Source organism: Mandrillus leucophaeus, unplaced genomic scaffold (assembly GCF_000951045.1).
Source record: "Mandrillus leucophaeus isolate KB7577 unplaced genomic scaffold, Mleu.le_1.0 Scaffold1, whole genome shotgun sequence".
In the NCBI taxonomy this organism is placed as follows: Eukaryota; Metazoa; Chordata; class Mammalia; order Primates; family Cercopithecidae; genus Mandrillus; species Mandrillus leucophaeus.
Genome location: NW_012098097.1, coordinates 5,888,377 through 5,899,829, shown reverse-complemented (window position 1 = coordinate 5,899,829; position 11,453 = coordinate 5,888,377). Strand labels below are relative to the sequence as shown.

The window sequence follows — 11,453 nt, the reverse complement described above, 5'->3', positions numbered from 1 at the left end:
GCTCCCCTAAGATTTCCCCACCTCAGCAGCAGTCTTCGTAGTTTGCAGTTCGCATCAGGGTAATCAGGCTGCCTGGTAAGGGGTTTTTCTTTCTTTCTGCCTTGCTGGGATGGGCGTGTGTCTGAACTTTGGACTGTGCATTCCCAGGAGGCTCCAGCTTCTTGATGTTTTTCTTGTTTTCTTCCTAGCTAGACGGGAGGCCTCCTTCTTCCCCAGTCCCATGCTCTGACTCAGTTTGGAAACTGGTCAATTGTCTCATCCATTCCCTGTGCTCTGAGGTAGCGCTAGCCACCGTCTTTTAAATGCTGTCAAAAAGCATCCTCCACTTCTCTCCTGCCCTGACTTTGGGTCACTGCCCTCTTCCTAGGCCCCTCTCCCCAAATGCAGCCATTCTGGGAAGGCCTGACTCAAATACAAGAGTTTTCAACTTTTCTTCTGGCTCTTGGCTCACGTAGAGGCTCTTCCCACAGAAATACACAACTGCCCAAAATAAAAAACACACACACACCAAAACTGGCTTCCAAGTTTAGGGTTTCCCAGTCTTGCTTGCCTATACATTTGGGTTAAGACATCTCCCTGGGGTGAGAGTTTAGGACATGCTTTCTGATCCAAATGACTCTGTCCCTGGAAGCTGGGGGGCTGGAGGGGATTGGGCAAGGAGGACCTGGGACCATGGTCGCCCACCTGCCTTGTTTGTGTTGGAGCCAGCCCTGGACCATGCAGGGAGAAGGGAAATGAGATCACTGGTCACCCAAGGGCTTGTGCACCCAGGACCCTGCAGGCTCAAATGTGGGCTGAGTGGCGTCTCCTCAGCTCAGCCCATCCAGTCCCTAGATCAACGGTTCCTAGCAATACCCTTTTGCAAAGAAAGAAAGCTATTGTGGTGGAAGGTCAGAACCAAGCAAATCAATGGCCAGCAGTGGAGGGTAGGGGTTATTTAAAAAGAGCACCTTGGCCAGGAGAGTTGGCTCACACTTGTAATCCCAGCACTTTGAGAGGCAAAGGCTGGAGGATCACTCAAGACCAGCCTAGGCAACATAGCGAGACCCCATCTCTACAAAACATAAAAAAAATTTTTTTTAAAAAAGGAAAAATGGAAATAACACCTCCCCTACACCCCAAATTATGTCAGAGAACTGGCCAGGCATGAGGCTGGACCTGCTTAGAAACTCAGGAACTGCTAGCCTGGGACATGGCAAAGCCCCGTCTCTACAAAAAATAAAAAAAATTAGCTCAGTGTGGTGGTGCATGCCTGTAGTTCCAGCTACTCGGGAGGCTGAGATGGGAGAACTGCCTGAGTCTAGGAGTTTGAGGCTACAGTGAGCCATGACTGTGCCATTGCATTCCAGCCTGGGCAACAGAGTAAGATCCTGTCTCAAAATGAATGAATGAATGAATGAATGAATGAATGAATGAATATAAAGAGAAAGAAACTTAGGAACTGGGTGTCCTTCCTGCTAATAGCAATGCAGACTTGAGTGATGATGATAAAACAGTTAACTGTAACATTTCCATGGAATATTACTTATAAATCATTACAAAGTTGGCTCTTCTGTCACCCTGTTAGGTCTCTGGAATCGGGAAGCATAACATTTGGTGTTTTTAAAGATGGGAATTCAACGTGCCCTAACTGAGCACTTACTATGTGCCAGGGGCTGGGCTGGGTGTGGGGATTCTGGGCTGGAAAGCCTGGCCCTGCTCCCTGGCAGGATGAGAGGGGCTGTTAGGCACTGTGGGAATGAAAAGGAGGCAGCTGTTCTGAGCCCAGGTGCTTCCCTGGAGAAGGGCATGACACGCCAGTTAGACAGGAAGGATGGGCAAAGGTGTGGTAGCCGGAACAGCTGTGCACTAAGAAGAGCTTGCCCTGGCCAGGCACAGTGGCTCATGCCTATAATCCCAGCACTTTGGGAGGCTGAGGCAGATGGATCACCTGAGATCAGGAGTTTGAGACCAGCCTGGCCAACACGGTGAAACCCTGTCTCTACTAAAAATTAAAAAAAATAGCCAGGTGTGGTGGTGGGCACCTGTAATCCTAGCTACTTGGGAGGCTGAGGCAGGAGGATCACTTGAACCCGGGAGGTGGAGATTGCAGTGAGCTGAGACCACGCCATTGTACTCTAGCGTGGGCAACAGAGTGAGACTCTGTCTCAAAGAGAAGAGCTTGCCCTTCATGCTGCCTCGGCCCCCAGTTCTTGCCCCTACAGGGTCCAGGTGAAGGGATAAGGGGAGAGTCGCTGGGGACTGAGTCGGGTACCCTCCTGGGGAATCCCCGGGAGGGCTGAGCCGGGCCCAGGCTGTGGATGAGAGGCCTCCCAGCCAGGTGCTCTGGCATCTCCAGGGAAACTCTGCCCCTTCCGACATGACCGAGGGGAGAAGATGGTGGTGTGTAAGCACTGGCTCCGGGGGCTGTGCAAGAAGGGTGACCACTGCAAGTTCCTGCACCAGTACGACATCACCAGGATGCCCGAGTGCTACTTCTACTCCAAGTTTGGTAAGGCCTCTTCCTGGCTCGGCGCCTCACCGTGGAGGGTGGCAGTGTGGGCTGTGAAATGGGAAGAAGGTTTCTAGAGGAGGGGGCCACGCAGAGGAGGCTGAACATGTCCCTGGAGGCCGGAGAGACCTGTCTGAGCCTCAGGTGCCTGTTCTCCAAACCCCCAGACAAGCAGAAGTACACCCTGACGTCCCTGCCCTTTACTGCCCCCTGGATCAAGGTGCTTACCAGTTACCCCCAAAAGGGAAGAGGGCATTGTTGCTCTCCCCAGTCCTGGTTCATCACACACCCAGCCTGGCTATTTGGAAATGTCTCAGTGAGCCATCTCTCAGGCCCCGGCTAGAACTTCCTGAACATCAGGCCTTCAGAGCCACATTCACGATGCCTGCTGTACCCTCAAAGCCCCTGTGCCACTGTCTGCTCTTCCAACGGTCCTGCTATTTTAACTCTTACTTTAGAAGAAACTTTGCATTGTTTCCATGAATGGAGAACTAGCATCACTTGTTGGAAATCAAAGGTAACTGTGAACATAAATCCATGAGGTTCAGAAGTCTGGCACCTAAAATCATCTTGTGTGGTCAAGCTTCAAGCAGCATCTTGCCTCCCTCTGGCTTCAAGGCATCCTTTGTCCTTTTATTTTTTTTATATGTATATATATATTTTTGAGACAGGGTCTCACTCTGTCCCCCAGGCTACAGTGCAGTGGCGTGATCTTGGCTCACTGCAAACTCCACCTCCCAGGTTCAAGCGATTCTCCTGCCTCAGCCTCCTGAGTAGCTGGAACTACAGGTACCCACCACCACCATGCCCGGCTAATTTTTGTATTTTTAGTAGAGACTGGGTTTTGCCATGTTGACCAGGCTGGTCTTGAACTCCTGACCTCAGGTGATTCACCTGCCTCGGCCTCCCAAAGTGCTGGGATTATCCGCGTGAGCCACCGCACCCGGCCTCCTTTGACCTTTTAATCAAGGGACTGTTTATGGGGAAGCTGTAGCCACTTTCCCACTTATTTAAGAAAGGAATTTGTCAATGTGCTTCAGGTGTCACCCTTCACAATACAGTTCTACGGCTCAGAGCTTTTCGGAGCTGGAAGGAGCCTTACGGATGATCTAGTCCAGTGGTTTTCGAACTGTATTCCATAAAGAGTGACCTGCAAGGAGAGAGCTGGCAGAATCCCCTAGACGCCCCTGACTCAGGAGGCTTGGCTTCCAAATGTGGCTGGAGCCAGCTTCAGGGCCTCCCAAGTGGCTGCTCCTCGTTAGTGCCAATGGGAGGGTCCTGGGTACCTGAGAAGGAGGCAAAGCATCACCTAGGCCAGTCAGAGCCCCTCCCAGGCTAATATTCCATTTCCTGCCTGCTCCTGGAAGGCGAAGGCATGGCAGTTCCTGAGAGCTGCCCCCAGGTCTCCCCTGAAAGGACAATGTTTATCCAAGCTCCCCTTGGTCACTGCCTAACATTCTGTGACTTTAGTAATAAAATGCCACCTACTTAGTTATTCCTTCAGTAGCCTTGATCAGGTGCTTCTGGGCATGGATATAGGAACAGGACCAGGTCCCCCTCGGCCCCCAGATAACTCCAATTAGTAGGGGACAGACTTGTAAGCCCATGATTACAAGATATAATCTACGGTTCTTACAGTAAATGAACGCATATGGCTTTCGAATATCAAAGTGATGATCACTGTAATTGGTGTTGTTGGGGAGGTGTGGGAGTGGGAGAGAGTCACTGGAAGCGCCTGCTGTCTGAGGTCTTCAGCCCAGTACCCACCCCCCCCTCCCCCGTCTCTGAAAGGCGGACTGAAGGCTGAGGTGCTGCTGCCACCTGCTGGCCAGGCCAGGAATGCAGCGACGTGCGCCCAGCAGAACGGCAACCAGGGTAGATGACTTCTTGTTATCTCCATCCATCAAATGCCGGCTAGCATCACCTAGCGGGTGATGTCACTTTGATTCATTAGAAAGCTCCAGCGCAGAGTCAGCATTCTGCCCAGTGCTGTACACTGACAATGAGCAAATGAACCCTTCATGAATGTGAGGAAGCTGAATGAAATGGATGTGGCCTTTTCCCGTCTCTGAGCCCTGGCATTCTCTGTGAAATGAGGGGGCTGGGAAAGAATGGTGGTTTTAAACTCTTAGGAATTGGGGGTACTCTCCTTTTTTTTTTCTTTTCTCTGAGACAGAGAAAATTAAGAGCCCTCTTAATTTCTCTTAGGAAGAGAGCTCTGAAGGAAGCATGGGGGAAGATTCATCCCACTTTCGCTTCATTCAAGTTGAGAACTCATGAATCTTTCCAACTTCATCCTCCTTATCTACAACTCAGTGCTTTTCAGAGCTGAAGGAGCGTCATTGCATATATTCTACTGATTTTCAAATTGCTCCAAGAAGATCTATTTTATACTCTAGGCCTCTACAGAGCAAGGTTTTGCCTAAAGGAAAGTACTCCTAGGCCAGGAACAGTGGCTCATGCCTGTAATCCTAGCACTTTGGGAGGCCGAGGTGGTGATCCTGAGGTCACCTGATGTCAGGAGTTTGAGACCAGACTGGCCAACATGGTAAAACCCTGTCTCTACTAAAAATATAAAAGTTAGCCAGGTGTGGTGGTGCACACCTGTATTCCCAGCTATTCGGGAGGCTGAGTTGGGAGAATTGCTTGAACCCGGGAGGCAGAGGTTGCAGTGAGCCAAGATCGCACCATTGCACTCCAGCCTGGGCAACAGAGTAAAACCCTATCTCAAAATGATAAAATAATAATAGTAATAATAATAATAGCACCTGGGTAGCCCGGGCCCACTGAGCTGGCTCATTGTAGGAAATAAACTAAACCGGAGACTTGGTCTAATCCATAGAGATGATGACGCAGGCTTAGTATAACTGCAGGTATCCACTCTGCAGAGTGTTTCTTTTCATACCTGTGCCAACTTGAGCAGGCCTCTGCTTTTCTTTGCATTTCCACCAAGGGGAACAGCCTCCCTAGGCTCTGCAGGCAGCATGGGTTTTGTAGTAGAGATGAAGAGGGGGCTTCAGTTACAGCGACATAGAACTATCTCCACTTAATGTCGCAGGTCTTCTTGGCTCTCCTTGTTCCTGCTAGCCTCCAACTGCCTTCAGTTCCAATGCCTCCTTTTCCATTTGGGGTCCTGCCCCCACTCTTACTCTTCCAGAGGCATATATTCCGACCATGCCCTGCTTAACAAATAAGACTTGGATGCACCCTCTTTAGACTGCAGAAGGGATTAGACATACTCGCCGTCTTCAAAAAGCTGGTGACTCCCAGAATAAAGGCCAGTGTCTTCTGTGTATGTGAGGGGCAAGGTCAGTCTGGTTTGGGGACACAGAAGTGACCACAAAGAGAAACTGCTTCTACAAAGAGTGCTGGGATTTTCAGGTGACTGCAGCAACAAGGAGTGTCCCTTTCTCCATGTGAAGCCAGCTTTCAAGTCCCAGGACTGTCCTTGGTATGACCAAGGTTTCTGCAAGGACGGTGAGGCCTTGGAAGCCAGGGAGCCCTAGGGGTTGTGGGGATCAGGGTGTGGGGGCTCTCAGCAGGGGAGGGGCCATTGTCCTGATGAGGCTGTGCCTTGTTGGAACCCCAACAGAAGGCCTTTCTGTAGTTCTCCAGCTCTGCCGTGACACACAAAACACAGCCTGGTGTGGGGCCATAACGGGCTTCTTGGGGCAGACTGACTTGGGTTCAAATCCTACCTTCAGCATGTATCAGCTGCATGCCCTTCTCCAAGTTACTGAACCACAGGAAGCTCTTGACACAGGGTGAGGCCCACAGGAAACGCTTAGTTCATATGCGCTCTCTTCTGCATTCCACTTACCCACCTGGGGGATCCTGAGTGTTGCTTAAGCGTGTCCTACCTTTCCCATTGCTGTCAGCCAAATTTAAGAGGCAGCTTCCCCCAGCAGGGTTCCCATGCCCTAAGCAACAGGGTTTCTCCCTCTCCTGTGTCTTCAGATAGGTTTTTCTTACTGACTTCTTAGTGCTATTGGTTTTAGGGATCTGGGCGGGGGTGAGGGCTGCTGAGAAGATCAGTAGGATTGTGGGTTTAGCTTTTCCTTTTCTTTCACCCAGGCTGGAGTGCAGTGGTGCAATCTTGGCTCATTGCAACCTCTGCCTTCCAGGTTCAAGCAATTCTCCTGCCTCAGCCTCCCAAGTAGCTGGGATTACAGGTGTGCGTCACCACGCCCAGCTAATTTTTGTATTTTTAGTAGAGACAGAGTCTCGCCATGTTGCCCAGGCTGGTCTCAAACTCCTGGGCTGAAGTGATCCACCCACCTTGGCCTCCCAAAGTGCTGGGATTACAGGTGTGAGCCACCCCGCCCAGCCAGGTCAGCTTTTCCTCAGCTGTATGTCCCATACCTAAACAAATAACAGGCAACAAAGTATGGTTCATATCCATGCAAGTCCTCCAGGACACAGCATGTCAGTGACACTTCCGACTCGATATCAGGACTTGCCAGCTGACACCTGCTCCAGCACATTCCAAGGTTCCCTTTCCCCACCCCTGTCTCATGGCTAGAAGTGGGTACTTTAGGGTGGTATGGAAAGGACGGGAAGATTTATCCACCCGTATTAAGTGAAGCCCCGATAACCATCCACACCCTTCCCAGGGAACTTTTTCATGTGTTTTCCCCTCTTGCTGAAACGGATCCTTCTCATCACTTTCTCTTTGCCCAGCAGGTCCTCTGTGTAAATACCGCCATGTCCCCAGAATAATGTGTCTCAACTATTTAGTTGGCTTCTGCCCCGAGGGACCCAAGTGCCGATTTTCTCAGTAAGTACGATCCTTCGGTTATCAACTCCCATCAGAGTGCTGGGCCTGGCCTTCTAGTTCTAGATCTTTCCATACCTTTGCTGGTCCATGGTGGAAAATGAAGCGTCTGGCAAGCATCTGCCCCAGTATTTTCCTGGTACCGCTGCCTGACCCTGGCGATCTCAGAACTCGAACCCATCCTCTTAATGTGTACTCATGCTGGGGATGGGTGTCGATCTTTTCACAAACTGTTCTAAGAGTAGAGACACTTAACGCCCATTTCTCCCCAGTCCTCCGTAATTCTCCCTCACGCCCTGGCTAAGGGAGGGCACCTTCCCTACAGGGTTCTGAAATATGAACTCTGCAGCAGGCTGGCACAGAGCATGTTAATGAGCAGAAGATGGGAGGGCAAGAGCTGGGCTGTAATCGTCTCTCTCCACTTTCCTTAGTCCCAAGATGAATCTTTTATGCAACCCGAGTTACACGAAGGTGAGTGCAGGCAGGCACGTGCCATCGTGCCTCATCCCTTTATTCCCACTCCTTTCTGCTCCCCAGGGAAGCTCACCCAGCAGCACTGCATGGCTCCAAGCAATCCCTCACTCTCCTTTGAAAGGCAGTCATCATGCATGCAGGGCGCATATGTGTGGTTGTTCCTCCCAGACTCCTCTCCAACCTCTAGGATCTCTGCTGTGGGTAGGGTAGGACTTCTCTGTTGAGCAGCCCTAGGCTTTCCTTCTGCTAACTGGGTAGCATGCGTGGTTTTTGGAATCAGGGCTGGCCCTGATTGAGAACAGGGCCCAGTCCCTATGGAGAGATACACACTCTCAGTAGACACCAAGTGTTGATGAGCGCCTATGTCAGGGGTTGGCAAACTACAGCCTGTGGGCCAAGTGCAGCCTGCTGCCTTTCTTTGTACAGGTGAAGGGCTAAGAATGGTTTGTAAAAAGTGGGAGGAAAATCAAAATATTTTGTGACATGTGAAATTAATTCCAGCGCTCATAAAGGGTTTTGTTGGAACAGGGCCATGGCTGTTCCGGTGCTTACAATGGCAGAGTCCAGTGGCCGCAACAGAAACCCAATGGCCTGCAGAGTATAAAATATGTACTGTTTGGTGTTCTATAGAAAAAGCTTTCTGACCCCTGGTCTAGGTGACTGAATGTCGGACACCTGTTTAAGTATCACAGAGGCCAGACAGCGCCAACACTGGGGCAGCTACTGACAGCTACTGGGGACTCCGAGCACTGGACGCCGGGTGGGTGATGGCCTGGGAGGAAGGCAGTCCCTGCTGGTTCTGAGTGGACATTGAAAGAAGGTGGGAGGCAATCTGTGGGACTGTGGGGAATTTACAAGCCCATTTACAATGAAAGCCTAATTTTCATTGAAAGGTATGCTTTTGGCACTTAAAACTGTAACTGAAGGCATCTTGAACCTTGGTTTCACCCTAAAAGCGTGGCCAGCACCCCGGCCCTCTTTGAAGTTGTAGTATCTGCACAGAGGGACTATCTGCAGTATGTGTTTCCTCACGACTTCACTTTATCTGCAGCTTGTCAACCAGCCCCGGGATTCAGCACCTCCTATTTCTGCTGTGGAAGCTTGGAAGCTTTCCCCCATCCCCAACAGAGTGCCTGCTCTCCTGCCTGGGGATCAGGGGTCAAGGGCAGGACCTGTGCCACAGGGTGGGCAAAGGAACCCAAAGGGCTGGGCTAGTGCTGGGCTGAGAGCTGGGAGGGCAAGGAATGATCAGGGAGCTGGAGAATGACTCCTTTTCTGCACCAGATGGGAGAGTGAATTGGGAGAGAATGAGAGGATACTGTAAACCATTCTGTTGGCATCTCCTGTTGGACAAGACTGTTCCTTCAAAAGGAACAGTCATTTCCCGCTTTGTTGCCTACCACTCTTCAGTTACTTGTACATAACATCCTTGAGATTCTTTATTGGCAGGAGGGCAGAGTATGGTTAAGGGAGGGAATGTAGCACCTGGTTCTTTTTTCTGCTATCTTCTGGTTTATCGGGAAGAAAAAAAAATCATGTTTGATCATACCTTCATTCTGATAGCTTCTAAACTGTCCTGAGCTTTGCAGTCTCCATTGTGCAAGAGAATAGTTTTATCGGGATGACAGGTAAGAGAGGCAGAACCCTTGACTTTCTTGTACAGTTGCTTTTATGTGCCTTGCAGTATCTAGAGCCTTGTTCTCTGTGATTGTAATGCTGGGCTTGAATGCCTGAAATAAGCTTCACTAACAAGCAGAATCCATCCAATTCCTCACAAAGGTGGCTAACCATCTCCTATGGTTCCCTAGACATCTTTAGAAATCTGAATTTACAAAAAGTCATGCCATTCACTTTTTCTGTTTTTGTGTCAAAGACCAGGCCATTATGCCAGTAAGTACAGTAAGACTCAACTGGTAGGAGTTATTAAAAACTAACCCATGGTCAGGAGAAGATGCTCAATGGGATTCTGTTTTCCAAGTTCCACAGTGAGCCTGCTGTCATCCTAAGCAGGGTATGAGTGAGGTGCAAAAGTAGCCTGTGGCATGCAGGTTTCTCTCTTTTGATCCTGTAAGTGAACGAGCTACTAAAAATACAACAGGATTGGAGGCAGATTGGCAGGAATGAGTTATCCATGAAACGGGAGCAAAATGTACATAAAAACCAAAAGTTCGAGTCTATGGGAAATCTACGATCATTATACTTTGCTCAGCTCCTACCAACAGTTCTGGGTTGCACGTGGCAATTCCTCTGCATATGGCCTCAGCTGCTGCTACTAACTGGCAATTAACTCAAATGGTTTTCTTTAGCATGACAGCTGCTTCCCTGTATGGCTTATTTAAATCTAAGAATATATTCTGTGCCTTATGTGTGGAGTATTATGGAGTAGATGGTACAAAATAGGCTTATCCTGGGGAGGTAAGGTAGTGACATGTAACATTCAACAGTATTGCTATCTTTTAATGCCATAATGAAAGGCCAATACCAAGGCAACTGAATCCACTGGGACAGGAGAGGTAGCAGCTGTGCTGAGCCTTTTGGAGAAATGGAGAAGTGCAATGTGATGTGTCAGGAAGAACTAGACCCCCACCTTGGTAAAGAGACAGGTGCCTGGCCTGCCTGGAGCTGGAGTCCCCAGTTAGGGCAGTCTAAAAGAATGGAGCCCAGAAGTCAGGTTTTGGGGGGTTGAATGCCAGTTCAAACCAATGGGGCTGCTATGTGATGAACAGCACAGAGTTACGTAGGCAAATCACTCTACCTCAAGCCCGTTTTCTTTTTGGAAAATGAGCAGGATAGCACCTTTGTCACAGGACTGTTTGAATCTAAAAGGAGAAAACACATGCAAAAAACCTTGCATGGCACTCGGCACAAAGCAAGCCCCAGATGCTGGCTGGATCTGTGTGTGGATTGTAGTAGGGCCTCTCTTCCTCCGTTCAAGGTTGGAATTTGTATGTAGTATGATGGCACATACTACAGGCTTTAGAACAGCTGCTGTCAATCAGTTCCTACCATCACAGATGTTGCTGGAGTTAACACACATAAGACTTCTAATCTCACTAAATGTCTACAAAGTAGGAATAATTATCCCCAAATTACAGTACAAAGGAGGCTCCAGTAAACTGGATAACTTACTCAGGGACACACCCACCCATTCCACAGGTGAGGCTCTAGAAGAGGCAGATGATCAGCTCAGGGGAGTATTTTTTATATTTTACAAATATTTTTATTATGAAGAGTGGCAGTAGTAGTATGTAGATGCCCCATAAAGCATAAAAGAGTCTGCTGATAATAAAATGATTTTATTTTTAACAGCTAAAATAAATTTTAATGTGCATTAGAAAAACTACACGTTCCCAAGTAAACTCAGTCTTTCAGATATTATTATTCAGGATTAAACGAGGCCGCCCTGAGGTTAGTCCACTTATACAGACCACGTGTGAGTTACAACCGGGGTGTTCAAGCATGCCCTTGAGTATTTCCAACTTTTAGTAACAGTATCTTCTAATACGTCCTCTCAAGCATGGAGAGTAGCCTGGGTGTCACCATGCCTCTTCTGCAGGATGGATGGGAAGGTGAATATGGATTATGTGTATGGATTCTCATGCTCCATTTGTATGCACCTTGCAGGAAGATTCGGGAATTCAAGCTGCTGCCTGGAAGCAAGATTTAAGCATTGCTTCTTACCTAGTGGGGCTCTCACCAATGCCACAGACTGGG

The 11,453-nt window shown here is 49.2% G+C and overlaps 1 protein-coding gene across 1 annotated transcript in view; it reads left to right on the top strand.

Annotated features, from left to right (window-relative positions):
• CPSF4L (cleavage and polyadenylation specific factor 4-like) overlaps positions 1–11,453 on the top strand; it is a 12,976-nt gene extending 1,523 nt beyond the window's left edge. Inside the window, exons 3-6 of the mRNA XM_012001926.1 lie at positions 2,339–2,491; positions 5,873–5,968; positions 7,175–7,268; positions 11,364–11,453. Of these exons, the coding sequence (XP_011857316.1) occupies positions 2,339–2,491; positions 5,873–5,968; positions 7,175–7,268; positions 11,364–11,406 (386 nt within the window). The 3' untranslated portion in view covers positions 11,407–11,453. The remainder of the gene's footprint in view (positions 1–2,338; positions 2,492–5,872; positions 5,969–7,174; positions 7,269–11,363) is intronic.